This window comes from Macaca thibetana, chromosome 14 (assembly GCF_024542745.1).
Source record: "Macaca thibetana thibetana isolate TM-01 chromosome 14, ASM2454274v1, whole genome shotgun sequence".
NCBI classification, from domain to species: domain Eukaryota; kingdom Metazoa; phylum Chordata; class Mammalia; order Primates; family Cercopithecidae; genus Macaca; species Macaca thibetana.
The window spans coordinates 20886905-20901379 of record NC_065591.1 but is presented as its reverse complement, the minus strand read 5'-3'; the positions used below and the strand labels follow the sequence as shown (position 1 = coordinate 20901379).

Below are 14475 nucleotides of genomic sequence, written 5' to 3'. Positions count from 1 at the left end.
GAGGATCTTTTGATCACATAGTTGATGCCGAAGTTCCAGGTCCCCTAGTCTTGGGGCCCCCTCCAGGCATCTACCCTTGGGGACCCTGTTTGGAGAGGCTGCACTCTGGTCCTTGGAAGAAGGAAGCTGAGCTGGGCTCTCCTCCCTGTCCCTCCTTCTCCCTGCAGCTGCCCTGTGGGAGGCATAAGGATTCACCAAGAAGTTGCATGGGTCTGGCTCTGGTGCCTGGCAGACCGCAGTGGTTAGGTGTGCATTCAGCATTCACGTACCCCGCACACCTATTCTGTGCCAGGCTTGGCGCTGGCCATGGGGGACCCTGTAGTGAGCGTGCCAGATGTGGTCCCTGCCCCCATGGAGCTGATGTGCTAGTGGAGAGAGATGATAAGCCCTGAAAACTAACAAGCATGTAACGTCAGTGCTCTAAAGAAAAATACAGCATGCTTTCCCTTGTGGGATAAGGGAGGCCAGGGGAGGGGGGGTTTGATTGGTGGGGGGAGAGGGGATGGGGAAGGGCTGGTATTTTGTAGAGTGGTCTAGTAAGGCCTTTCTGAGGAGGTGACATTGGAGCAGAGCCCTGAAGGAAGCAGAGGGTGAGCCATGTTAATGTCTGGGGGAAGAGCATTCCAGGCGGTGGAACAGCAGGTGCAAAGGCCCTGAGGCAGGAGTGTGCCTGGCACAAAGACAGCTTGGAAATCCACACAGTTGAAGCAGAGGGAGCAAGAACAGAGGACACAAGGTCCAGGGAGGACAGACAAGTGGCATAGGGCCTCCTAGGCTGTTACGAGGACACTGATGATGGGAACTGCCTTGGTGGTGGGAGGCCCCTACAGGGTTCTCAGCAGTGACATGAGAATATTGATGTTTACAGGGCCAGGCTGCTGCCGATCGCAGAAGAGACAGTGGGGCAGGAGTGGTTGGCACTGCCTGCATCGGGCACCCTGGGAGCGCCAGGAAAGTGGTTGGAGCCATGAGCATGTCACAGGGTTGCTGAAGGGAACAGGGGGGAGGCAGTTTAAGTAGCGGTGACCACAGGTGGGCACGCGTTTCAGGAAATCTGACCCTGACCTTTGTCCTGCAGCTGAAGCAGGAGATGGGCGGCATCGTGATGGAGCTCATTCGAGACTACAACAGCAGTCGCGAGGACAGCCTGCAGGACGCCTGGGACTACGTGCAAGCTCAGGTGAGGTGGGGCGCGGCTATGGGAGGCTCTTTCGCCTGGGTGGCCCTGAATTTGGGGCTCTGCGCGCCCGCGTGTCTGGGACTGGCATCTGCAGTGCTCGTGTGTGCCTGACAGTTTGTAGGAGAGTGTGCTTCTATGGGGGCAGGGCACCCCAGTTAGCACCGCAGCTCCCTGCTCGGGGGCCCAGAGACTCAGAGACAGTTTCATAACTCGGTGCTCCCATTTGTGGCAGAGAGCACGGGGGCAGTTGTCAGCCCTCTTATCTCAAGCCACACTGGGGAGCGTTGGGAGCTCCACCCTGGGTTTTAGGAAACTGGATGCCAAGTAGCAGTGAGAAGTCCCAGTGGAGGCTGCCTCCGGGAGGGGCACTAGCTGGGGAGGTGTTGAGGGAACCTTCTAGGGTGAAAGGAGTATTCTAGCCAAATCTTGATACTGGTTTCACCAGTATGTGCACATACGTAAAAATGCACCAAGCTGAACGTGTGCCCATTAGTTCACGTGTATTAGACCTCCGTTACAGTGAGAGAGATGGATGGATGGGTGGATGGGTGGGTGGACGGATGGATGGACTGCCCGACTGACCAACAGATAGACTGACCAGGTTCCCAGCCTGTCTCCACAGTGATCCAGTGACCACCTGGCTCTCCTTTCTTGTGGTCCCGGATGCTGTGTGTGCCCTTGGCTGGAACCTGCCGTCTCTGATCTGTAATCCTGTGAGGGCGCAGGACACAGTGATCACGTAGGGCCTCAGGGGAGGTCCCTGAGGTGTTGACACCTCAGGGGAGGGCTGTGGGGTATAAGGGGCATGGGCAGCAGGAGAAAGCCTGACTCTGGGGCACCAGGAGAGTTTGCAGATAGGACACTCCATCTAGGCGACGTGGACTTGGCCATCTTCTGAGCGGAGGAAGGGGAGAGCGATGTTCTCTGGCCCTGACATAGGAGATCAGGTGTGGGGGTCGTGGCAGCTGGAAGGCTTGGTTCACACAGGGAAATGTTTTGGTCGCCTATGTAGTTTGACCCACAATTGCTGAGACTTTGCTAATTTTAGCAAAGTCTTGATGTCACCAATGACATAAACCAGCGCCACCTGACAAGGGACCTGGGAGGAGAAGTGGGTCCCTTGGGAGGTGGTGAGCATCCTACCCTGGAAAGTCATTGGCTGGTTCTAGATGATTCCGATGCTGTCAGATGCTGCTTGGGCTGGCGGTAAGTGAGACTCCCAAGGCCTGGAGTGCTAACACTGCCACAGCCGCTAGACTTTTGCTGAGCCTGCCTCCTTGTTTATGCAATGGGGCTACTGACCCATGCCGTGTGAGATACATTGTTAAAGCCTCCAGCACTTAGGCAGCATTTATTATGTGCTAAGTTGGTGGTGATGTTTTAGTCACCATGCACATCCGTGGAGACACAGGCGGAGATGGCATGTGCTGCTGGGGAACAGGTACAGCCGGGGTCAGGGCAAAGCGTTGCTTGGAAGGAGGCTCTGCCATAGACGGGCCAAGGAGACCTGCCTTATTTTGCTCTGGTGCAGGATGACCTGTGGGTGGCCCCAGCTTGCAGACCTGTGCACCCCTCAGAGGTGCCAGCCTTTTGTTCGAGAGAGGAGGCAGCCAGCCTGCTGGAACAAGCGCCTGTAAAAGCTGGATTAGAAATGGCCTGGAGCTGAGCATTTCTGGGTGTGCCTGGTACGCCCCCTGCTGTCCACTGGCTATTGGTCGGGCAACATCGGGAGATAGGAAGGAAGCGGTCCAGGAACTGACCCCTGCTGTGACCAATGCTATCCCACTGAATCCTCCCAGGAACCCCCAGCATTGTGGGGATTTGCACACAGAGACCTCCTTTAGCACACAGAGCCCAGAAAGGCTTTCTTCTCTCTAGAACTAGAGCATTTTCTCCTTTAAAGTGGCAGAATTGACCGGTCGGGCGAGCTGGCTCACACCTGTAATCCCAGCACTTTGGGAGGCCAAGGCGGGCAGATCACTTGAGGTCAGGAGTTCAAGACCAGCCTGGCCAACATGGTGAAACCCCATCTCTACTAAAAATACAAACATTAACCGGGCGGGATGGTGAGTGCCTGTAATCCCAGCTACTCAGGAGGCTGAAGCAGGAGAATCATTTGAACCCGGGAGGTGGAGGTTGCAGTGAGCCAAGATCACGCCGCTGCACTCCAGCCTGGGTGACAGAGCAAGACTCTGCCTCAGAAAAAAGAAAAAAAAAAAAAAAAAAGCAGAATTGACGCTGTATCCTTTTTCACTTTTCACTTTTTCTCCTTTTCACCAGGAAGCTCAGAGGCAAATCTCAACTCCTGCTCTAAAGTCAAACAGCCTTTCCTAAGCTTATTGTGCTCCCCACACCTCTGCTGGGCACTTTGCCTGACTCATCCCATTTAGTCCTTGTGATAGCCCTGCGAGTTGGGAATTTTAATTATCCCCATTTACAGATGAGGAAACTGAGGCTATTTCCTTGACGGAGGTTGCTCAGCTGGTAGGTGGCAGGGCGGGGATTATAACCCAGTAGCCTGACTTTAAACCCTGCACTGTGAACGGTCTGCCGTCCATTCTCCTTGTGCGCTGCACAGCTGCGCTCCTTCAACTTGAACTTCCTTCCTACTCTGCTTTGTATTTCTGCTGATCCTGGTTTTGATTTTTCTGCTGTACTTGTAGTTTGTGATGGTTCAGCTGGGACCAGGGGCCTGGAAGTGGCATATCTGAGTCTCTGTCCTGGGGAGGCCCCGCCTCTGCCAGGAGGGCAGCCTGCCTGCGGTGGGCAGTGAGCATAAGCAGTGTGTCCCCTGCCTCGCCCAGGTGAAGTGCTGCGGCTGGGCCAGCTTCTACAACTGGACGGACAGCGCTGAGCTCAAGAATCGCACTGAGCTCAAGAATCGCACTGAGGTCACCTACCCCTGTTCCTGCGAAGACAAAGGGGAAGAGGACAACAGCCTTTCCATGAGGAAGGGCTTCTGCGAGACTGCGGGCAACAGGACCCGGGGTGGCAACAAACCTGAGGACTGGCCTGTGTACCAGGAGGTGTGCGGTGGGCGGGGGGCTGCGGATTGGGGGCTGGGATCTGAGGGTGTTGGGGGCCGTCTGGGCTACTGCTCAGCTCTTCCTTCCTCCATTTAGTTCCTTCCCTTGATTCACCTGTCATTTGTACCTTCATCTACTTCTTTGTTAATGTATTCATTCAAGGAACAGGCAGAACCCTTCCAGACTGGGACTGGGGGGCTCTCGGTGGTTCTGCATGGTGGGGCGGGATGGTGCAGGGTGGGGTGGTGTGACCGTGTTCTCCCCTTGCAGGGCTGCATGGAGAAGGTGCAGGCGTGGCTGCAGGAGAACCTGGGCATCATCCTCGGCGTGGGCGTGGGCGTGGCTGTCATTGAGGTCTGAGCCCCCTCCCCCAGCCCTTCTCCATCCCTGGTCCTCCTGGGTTGTCTCTGCTCTGCTTTTCTCCTCGGGGAGGTGGTGGCCAAGGGCCCCAGCACCCCATCAGCTTCCAGAGGCCCTCTGGCCTGAGCACTGTCTGGCTGTGTGACCTCAGACAAGGCACTGCACCTCTCTGGGCCTCCCTCTACTGCCTGCATCACAGGGTGGTTGTGAGGCTCAAGTTGAGGATCCACTTAATCCCCATCTAAACCTGGATGGCGGGGCTAGGGCATCTGAGACCAGGACAGCCCAGCCTCCCTCTGACTCTCCGCCTCTCCCCACAGCTCCTGGGGATGGTCCTGTCCATCTGCTTGTGCCGGCACGTCCATTCCGAAGACTACAGCAAGGTCCCCAAGTACTGAGGCAGCTGCTGTCCACATCTCCCTGCCCGGCCCCTGACCTCAGGGCTCCCAGGGGTCTCCCTGGCTCCCTCCTCCAGGCCCGCCTCCCACCTCACTTCAAAGACCCCCTTGCCCACCCTGACTGAAAGTAGGGGGCTTTCTGGGGCCTGGCGATCTCTCCTGGCCTATCCGCTGTCAGCCTTGAGCCCTGGCTGTTCTATGGTTCCTCTGCTCACCGCTCATCAGGGTTCTCTTAGCAACTCAGAGAAAAACGCTCCCCGCAGCGTCCGTGGCGCAGGTGGGCTGGACTTCTACCTGCCCTCAAGGGTGTGTGTATATTGTATAGGGGGCAACTGTATTAAAAATTGGGAGGGGGGGCGTTAGATAAGGCACCCTGGGCTGTCAGGAGACTGCCTACTGGGCGGGTCAACTTATTTCCACTATGACATTTATATCTTTGTTTTTTCACAATCATATTGAAGGCAGTGGGAGAGGGTGGGTTTTACCTGATATTAAGGGGTAGCACCCCTTCCCCAGGCCTGATGCAGGTCCATCTAGACAGCTCAGATTAGCCTGGGCCATGCCCTGGGGACAGGGCTTAGGGGAGCTGGGTCGGAGGGGGTCTGCCTGGGTAACGAGATCTGGCTTGGCCCTGAGCTGCTTAGGGACGGGTGAGTCCTTGGGGGCATGGCACAGAGCTGGCCCTGTGTTTTCCAGGGCCCTGAGCTGTCCAGGGACAGGGAGGAGGAGGATGGCTTCTCCTGGGAGAAGGTGGGCTGGCCTTTCTTGGCAAGCTGTCCTCTGGCCCCTGGGGAGTGGGGTGGGTGAGGCTGTGCCTTGTAGGGGGGAGACGGGAGGGGGCTCTGTGTGCACCATTCTGTAAAACACACTCAAGATTCTAAGACTATTAAAGAAGATTTATAACAGTCTAGTCTGGAATGGTAGGGATGCTGCTTCCTGGGGCAGGGGAGGACCCAGGGCAGAGGGTGTGAGCAGAGTGGCTGGGTCTGCTGGAGACTGCTGGGCCCCTCACGGCTCTGCCCTCCCCGCAGGCATCTGCCTCTGCAGCCTGAATCTTAGGACGGTGATGGGCCAGGCTCTGATGGGCCTGCCTGCACGGTGGGGTGCCTGGAGTTTGATTTGGTGCTAAGAGAGGTATAGATTGTATCTCTCCATTCCCGCTTCTGAAACTAGGGTATGGATGCCCCCAGAAGGTACACAAAATGTGGGCTGGTGATGGGGGACAGGGGCCACAGGATAAACTTGGTCTCGCTTTCTAGAGCATCATTTTTGCAAAGATTTGTGGAAGGAAGCATTTTCATACTAAAGAAATGTGTTAGAGTAAGATGTGCAGAATTCAGGGGACTTTTTAAAGATGAAATGTGAGACTTTGGGAGGTTGAGGCAGGTGGATCACTTAAGGTCAGGAGTTCGAGTCCAATCCTGGCCAACATGGTGAAACCCCATCTCTCCAAAAAAATACAGAAATTAGCCGAGTATGGTGGTGCACGCCTGTAATCCCAGCTACTCAGGAGGCTCAGGAAGGAGAACTGCTTGAACCCGGGGGATGGAGGTTGCAGTGAGCCAAGATTGTGCCACTGCACTTCAGCCTGGGCAACAGAGCGAGAATCTGTCAAAAAAAGAAAGAAAGGAAGAAAAAGAAAGAAACAACAGACAGAGAGAGAAAAGAAAAAAGAAAAAAGAAGCTAGTTCTTACTTGCGCACGGCTCTGACGACTGAGCCCCAGCATGCCCTTTGCCCAGCGTCATGAAGCCCAGAGGGCAGTTGCCCCGCCTTCTCCTCTCATTTCTGGAGGAGCCGGCCGGCAGCAGAACTCTTGTCTCCCTGCAGTGGGGCCGGGCGGGGCGGCGGCTAGAGTGGTGTCTCAGCGGGGACCACCAGGCGGCGCTGCAGCCTCAGCCTAGGAGCCCGGCAGAGCCCAAAGGTTCCGTGGTTACTCCCAGTCTCACCAAACCCGGGCCTGCCGGCATCCCACTCCAGTGGAAGCACTTGTGAAAATGCAGATTCCAAGGCTCAAGGATTCTGGCACTGCAGATCTGGGATGGCGACAAGGAATCTGCCTATTTGCACCCCTTCACGGTGATTCCGGAAGATTCTCAGACCTGGAGTAATGTCTGTCCCAAGCCACGTGCTGACCTCCCAGCGCATGTGGCAGCTGAGGAGGTGTCAGCAGTGGGGTCGCCTGTGGCCTTGGCCGCCTCCCTCTGGGATGGGGGAGGAGAGGGAAATGTTGATGGTTCCACCTGGCCTGACTTCCCTGGCCCCCCACAGCCTCCACCCTCAGGAAGGGTAGCAGAGAGCTATTGGGTGTCTTTTCATAAATGCTTTCTCACTGGGAGCAAGGGGACCTGAATTTGAGTCCAGCTCCATCTCCATCTTCCTGTGCGACCCAGGGCCTGGCAGGCTGAGGGTGGGCTCAAAGCTGTTTACAAAATAGAGGACTGAGAAAACGTCAGAGGTTAGCGAAGCTTCCTCTGTCATGTCCATCCTGCCCAGAGCTCACAGCTGGAAGGGGCCGGAGCCAGGATTTGAACCCCATGTATCTGACTTCAAAGACCATCCTCCTGGCTCCACTGGCTCCTGCCCTCTCATGTCGCAGAACAGCCTCAGGACATGTGGTGTTGTGAGGCCCTGACCCTCGCTTTTGTGAAATCTGGTCACTGTGAGCTCTGAGCCTGCTAGGTTCCTCATTTCAACCTCCTGGGGAGCACCCAGTTTTAGCACCCCACTTACCTCTGACCTGCGAGGTTTTGGGAGAGAGGGAACGTAGACCCATGTCTATCTAACACCTGGAATCGTCCCTGCAGCCGCTAATCCACCCACGCCCATCTGGGGCTTCCACACCTTCCAGCTGCCCTCCCTGGGCCCTCTGTGGGCTGCCATCTGTCCTGCCAAGGGCCCTGCCAGGCCCAGAGGACTGGTACATGGGTACTGTGTGGAGGAGGGTACAAGGGTGCTCCTTGGCAGTGCCCACCCACAGCTCCCTGGGGCAGGCAGGAAGAATGGCTGGGGCAAAGGGTGTTAGAGGCAGTGCCTAGGATGTGTCCAGGAAGCTGGACTTTGGGGAGCACTGATTGGCATGGCCACTGACCAATGGGAATGGAAGCCAGGCCTGAGCTGGAATAGGATCTTTATATGTGGATTGGCAGGAGGTGCTGGAGCTCTGAGAGGTTGGACTGGCGGGGGGATTTTCAACTGGCATGGAAATATTTCACCATTTTATTCATAATAACTGGCATGGCTGACTGGGTGAGTACTGCTGAATGGCAGCCTGGTACATGTGCACATACATGCATGCGCTCTGTCTCTCACACGCACACACTCAAGGCCCTGAAGACCCCTGAGGGCTCGGTCCCCAGCTCTTCTCCCCTGAGACTAAGCTGTGGGTGGCCCGTAGTGAACAGGGAGACCCAAGTGTCTTCCTGCCTGGCTTTCCCGGGCCTACACTGCAGAGCCCCCTCTGCCACTGACCACCATCCTGTCTCCTAGCAGAGCTGCCTCCAGCCTCTGCCCTGGGTCTTCCAGGTGAGCAGGTCCCGCAGGCTAAGAGGAGCCGTATGTAGGGGCACACTGGTGACGCTGGAGCATCTAGCCACCAGGCATCTCCTGGGCCAGCGCTCCCATCGCCTTTCTCCTCTGCAGAGGGACAGAGACCCAAGTTGCCACGCTGCCTCGGGGCAAATGTCTGGCTGTTCTCTGGGGTCTTTAGGGCTGTAGGCTAAGGTTTATCCATTTATTCATTCATTCATCCTATGAATACTTAATGGCACAGACTATTTGTGAAGCACAGTTCTAGGATCTTAGGAACACAGCAGTGAACACACACAAACCCCTGCCCACATGGCACCTGCATTCTGATGAGTGTAGAGACTCTTGCACACAACTGATGCACCAGGACACACGTGCACACACAGCACATGCATGCACACAGTACACCCTCCCACACGTACTCAGGTACATACCAGCACACACTGCCGACTGCTGACAGCACAGTCTAAGCCGAGTGTTGCTGTGGTATCCCTGGGGCCCATCCAAGGCCCCATCCTGTGGAAGGAAGTAGAGTGAACAGTGCGCTGAACAAACAGGAAAGTGGGAGGAAGTGTTCACCGCTCAGCCCCGGCCCCTCCAGCCACAGTACAGGAATCAGCCATTGCCCTGGCAATCCCCTTCCTAACTGAAATCAAATAGAATCAGAGCAGCTGCCACTGGATGTGATGGGCTGTGCGACTTCACCTCTCTTAGTCTCATCTGGAAAATGGGGACTCTTATTCTTCATTCCCAGTGCTATTGTGGGAGCCAAATGCTATCACGTACACAGTGAGCTTGTTCCCCAAGCCGCCCATTCCAGGACTGGCACCACCTTCAAGGGGAGGTTTCCCATCCCCTGGGGATACCTTCTCTAAGCAGGAATGAGGCCCACAGGAGGACTTGAGGACTTGGTGCCTCCAGGGCAGGGATGGTTGATTGGCCCAAGGGGCTGGGGCTGGGGCAGGTAAGAACCTGTACTCAGCCTCTTGCCTAGTGGGAGGGTGAGCAGGTAGGAGGGCCATTAGGGGACGTTTGAGCTGTGAGCACCCCGGCCCCCAGCTGCCCCCTATGACATCATTTCCCCAGCACCTGCCTTCTGAGCAAGGGGAATGTCAGGCCCAGAGCCAAGTGCCTCTCCCCAAGTGACCTCAGATGCCTTAAGCAGTAGCCCCTGGGACAGGAGTGGGCTTCCTGCAGGATGCTGGGGGCGGAGGGGTGGCCAGCAGGAACAGCTGGGAGTGCAGAGGGGCTGTGCGGAGGTGGGGAGTGGAAGGAGAGAGCTGGAGAGTCCCCAGCAGCCTCTTGGAGGACTGTGTGGGTGGGAGGGGATGCTGATGGCAGCTGATAGGAGTGGAGGGGTCCATCCTCTGCCCTGCCTTGCATGACACACCTGGGTGAGCCCAGCTTGGGGCTTCCAGGGTGACGGGGCCCTGTGATCCCAGCACCCAATCCTCTTGGTCCTGGTTCATAGAGGACTCAGGCACTTGGGGTGGTGTCTGAGTTCTTTCCATGGGGAAGCTGTCGGGGAACCCACTTAGTGGGTAGGTGGGGGTCTGCTTAAATGGAAGGAGAGAGGCCTGTATTAGTCCATTTTCGTGCTGCTGATAAAGACATACCCAAGACTGGGCAATTTACAAAAGAAAGAGTTTTAATGGAGTTCCACGTAGCTGGAGAGGCCTCATAATCGTGGAGGAAGGCAGAAGGCACATCTCACATGGTGGTAGACGAGAGAAGACAGAAGGAGAGCCAAGCAAAAGGGGTTACCCCTCATAAAACCGTCAGATCTCCTGAGACATATTCACTACCACGAGAATAGTGTGGGAGAAACCACCCTATGATTCACTTGTCTCGCACTGGGTCCCTCCCACAACACATGGGAGTTATGGGAGTACAATTCGAGATGAAATTTGGGTGGGGACACAGAGCCAAACCAAATCAAGGCCTTCCCCAGAGGGGCAGGCTCTAAACCCAAGGGAGCCCACAAAGGGGAGGAACAGAGAGTGGGAGTGAGAACAATGCTATAAGCAGGACCCCAGCTGGGGGAGCTAGGAAGATGAGCAGGGCTGACCCTTTGGGGTGAGGTGGGACTCGCAGCAGGCAAAGAGGCAGCAGGGCAGCAAGAGGAGAGTGCAGGCAGCCACTGCAGAGGGCATGGTGGACCCCAGCAGCCATGGGACCCTATCTCCTTCCAAATCATCATCATCGTCACAGCAGCCACCATGGATTTAGTGTTAAGCTTTAACCCTGTCACCCCAACAGTGTAGCCACACTTGCTCCCCCCACCCTTTTAGAGTGTGGAAACCGTAACTTGGAAAAGCTAAGCTGTTTGCCATAGCCCTGACCCACTACACAATCCAGGAGTCATTCACATTGGATTCACAAATCTATCTTCAGATCCAGAGTCACAGTGACTGAAGAAACTGGGGTTGGCCCCTGGGGCCTGTGACTCCGTATCCTTTCCAATAGTTCTCAAGGCCAGTGGGAATGAAGATCCCTGGTTCATAAAAAGAGAAGAGGAGTGGGCCTTTTCTAAGGAGGTACAAGTCCGTTAAACCCAACTTTTCCTCCATCAATCTATCCAATAAGAATTTATCAGGCACCCACTCTATGCCAGGCATTGTGAAAGGAATCAGGAGTCACCAAGGTAAACAAGCTTGTGGAGCTGACAGTCCAGTTGTAGGGGAGGCACAGGGAAAAAACACAAACAGCAGAAAAAGCGCCCCATGTCAGGGACAGAGAGGGCAGCAAAGGTGATCAAGGCTCTGTCTCTACCTGCCAGGAAGTGCACAAGGTAAGACAAGCTGGTCCCCAGGCTGGTGGTTGTCCCTTGATGTCCTCATTGCCCGGGGCATTGTGGAGGTTGCTACTCCACCAGGACATGGAGGAATGAATCCAGTCCTATGGGCTGACTGGCCCAGAGTTCAAGGGGATACATGGGAACCAATCACAGTGTGAATACAAATGAGAACCAGGCACCCCCTACCCACAAGGGGAACTAATCTGCGCCTCCTGTCTATGTGGTCAGGAAAACCTTTTCCAAGAGGTCAACAGAAACTATCTGTAGCTTGTGATGATCTAAAATGCCTCGTCAGGAATTGCTTAATGAGTTTATTTAGCAGACAGCTGGGCAGAGGGGTTGTCCAGGTGGGCTGTGTGTATTTCCTTCCTCTGAGGACTGAGCAGGGCAGGGACTCCATCCTGCGTCAGTCTATGGGGGATGCAGGTCATCAGACCCCCATGACTCCATGTGTAGGATACCTGTGCCTGGTCCCATATGGAGTCTGGTTTCCATCTCCTTCGGAAAAGGAATGTGACGGTGGCAGCCTGGCTCGGACTGGGGAATAGAGAATATAGTGGGGAAGCCTCGTGGGAGAGCAACCAGCTTTCCTGCCAGTGTCACAGGGCAGAGTGAGCAGCTAGGGTGGAAGTCATGGCACTGGGAGTTGAGGGGACGTGGTTCTGTCTCAGATGTTCCCTAATTAGTTGCATGTGGTCATTGTTTGCAAAAATAGTCACACTTATTCCCCTTCCTGTATCTATGCTCTCTGCAACATGACTATGCAGCTAGCACCTCTCTGATGGCTGGTTGTGTGACTTCCTTTGGCTAATGGAATGTGGGGGAAAACATAGTGTGTCAATTCTAAGTCTCAAGGAATTTTGCATACTTGTCCCCACTTCTTCTGTCTCATTGCCTCACTCTCTCAAAACCCTGCCACTGCCTCATGAAGAAGCCCAAGTTAGCCTGCTGGAGCATGAGAGGCAACCGGGTCAGTACTCCATCATCCCAGACAACAGCCAACTTACCCCCAGAAGCAGAACCACCACCCTACCTGCAGCCAACTTCAGACGCAGGAGAAGACCAGATGAACCACCTAGCTGAGCCCAACCTAAATGGCTGACACACAGAATCATGAGCTAAACAAATGGTGGTTGTTTCGGGCCCTAAATTTGGGGGTAGTTTATTATACAGCAATAGCTAACTGATAGGATAGGTAATCATAATGACAGCTACCATTTGCTGAAGGCCTGTTTTACACCAGGCCCAGCACTAAGCACTTGACATACATTGCATGAGTCCCCTGACTCATTTAATCCTCACAATAGCCCTGAGAGTTGGTATTAGGATGCACACTTTATAGATAAGAAAACAGAGGCTCAGAGGAGACATAAGTCTGGTCTAAGCCTGCTGAATAGTAAGAGACAGAGATCAGATGAGAACCTAAAATCTGTCTTCATGGGTGTGGTGTCTGAATCTCCCTTCCAGAAGAGCCTTAATGTCAGAGAGAATCAGCATCACTTGAGAGAGTGTAATGTATTCTGCACACGGGAGCTGACATCATTAAGAATGTTCTCAGCCTTCCGTCCCCAAGAATTATGCCCTGTCTCACCCTGTTCTCCTCTCACCCCTAGTCAATGCCTCTAATTCCCTTAGGCTTCTGGAGAGAAAGACAAAAGACACAGATGACGGGATAATTTATTTCTCTTTGATTCCACCTGCTATTTAATCAGTAAATATTTACAGAGGGCCTGTTATGTGCTTATTTCAGAGTGTTCTTTCTTTCATGACACATATTCTGGCTCCCTATGGCATGCTCTTACTCCACCCATGTAGCCTTTATGGCAACTTGAGGGTCGTTGGGATTAGCCCCACTTTACAGCTGAGAAAACTCTGAGGTTCCAGAGAGGCGAAGTGGCCACCTTGAGGTCCCTTAACTAGTAAGTGACCAAAACAAGATTCAACTCCAGGTTTGGCTGAATTCAGGCAGGGTCTCTTCTTACTTTATCACCACAGCTGTGGCTTTTTTAAAAAAGGGAGTTTGAAACTTCCCCTGGGTTCTGTGTATGGCAGGTAAGGGGCTGGAAGGTGGAGAGGAGAAAGGCTAGTGGGGCTGTTGGAAAATGTCCACTGACTCTCAGAGGTGGCTGGCTCCTGGGCTGGGCATGGTGCTCAAGCTCAAGCTCTGGGTAATGCTGTGAGCTGGCCAAGGAGGACAGCAGGAGGTCACATGTCCTGGAGGGAGGAGAAATAGCCACAGGCTCCAGCCTGCTTCCCTTGTGTCTGCAGCTGACAGCCACAGCCATCGCTCATCCCCACCCACCCCTCTGCTTAGCTGCTGGACCGCTGCCATCTTCCACCACCAGAAACTGGGCACTGGGCCCTACACCTCCCCAGCTGCACTGTTTACAAATGGGAAATTCAGGGAGAGTCCGCCCAGGCTGTCTTCTCCTCCCGGGGCCATCACTTCCCTGGAGGTGGGGCTTAGCCACAGGTCTCTCAAGGGTCCCAGAGCCCACCCCCGACCCAGGGTTCCTCCTTCAGACTGGAAGCAGGCTCCCACCCAGATGTCCTGACCAGAGTCTAACTGCACGGAGCCTTCACCTGTGTGTGGGAACAGGAGGACACAGAGGTGAGAGGCTGAGAGGCCTGGGGGTCTTCTAGGCAATGAGGCAACCCACTGTCCCACAACCACACATGGTTGCCTTCCCCTAGGGCAATTTGGGTGCTGGAAATATCCCTGCCCTGGAGGCCCTGACTGGCTGAGAAACCTTAGACCAATCACCCTGCCTCTCTGGACCTCCGTCTCCTCATCTTGAAACTGAACAGAAATATTCTCAGAGCCACATAACCACACAGACAGCAATATGAATTAAGTGTTCAGCACTTTGCACACATGATCTTAGCTATTCCCACAACAATCCTAAGACCTGAATTCTTAGTGAGGTTAAGTAACTTGCCCAGGGTCTGGGTGAGTGAGTGGCCACAAAAGGTTTGGACTCAGTCACCCTGACTCCCAGCCCAGGGGTTCAGCCTCGTGGCCACCAGCCTCCCTTCTCAGGGTGGGTTGTACTTGCAAATGTATAGACGCCCTGCCCAATTCACCAGCTGCAGGTCAGGTCATGCTTCACACTGGCTTGCTTGATGCCCTGGATGAAGTTGCTGGCCGCCGGGGTCTCCTAGTGCCCTAAACTCCTCTGCCATATCT

General features: G+C 54.8%; 1 protein-coding gene across 3 annotated transcripts in view; it reads left to right on the top strand.

Annotated features, from left to right (window-relative positions):
- Window positions 1-9188, top strand: part of CD82 (CD82 molecule) — a 59223-nt gene extending 50035 nt beyond the window's left edge. For all 3 annotated transcript variants that reach the window (XM_050757629.1, XM_050757630.1, XM_050757628.1), the window contains 4 exons: window positions 1079-1180; window positions 3985-4206; window positions 4477-4560; window positions 4887-9188. In XM_050757629.1, coding sequence (XP_050613586.1) covers window positions 1079-1180; window positions 3985-4206; window positions 4477-4560; window positions 4887-4964 — 486 coding nt within the window. In that variant the 3' untranslated portion in view covers window positions 4965-9188. The remainder of the gene's footprint in view (window positions 1-1078; window positions 1181-3984; window positions 4207-4476; window positions 4561-4886) is intronic.
- Window positions 9189-14475: the final 5287 nt, after the last annotated feature.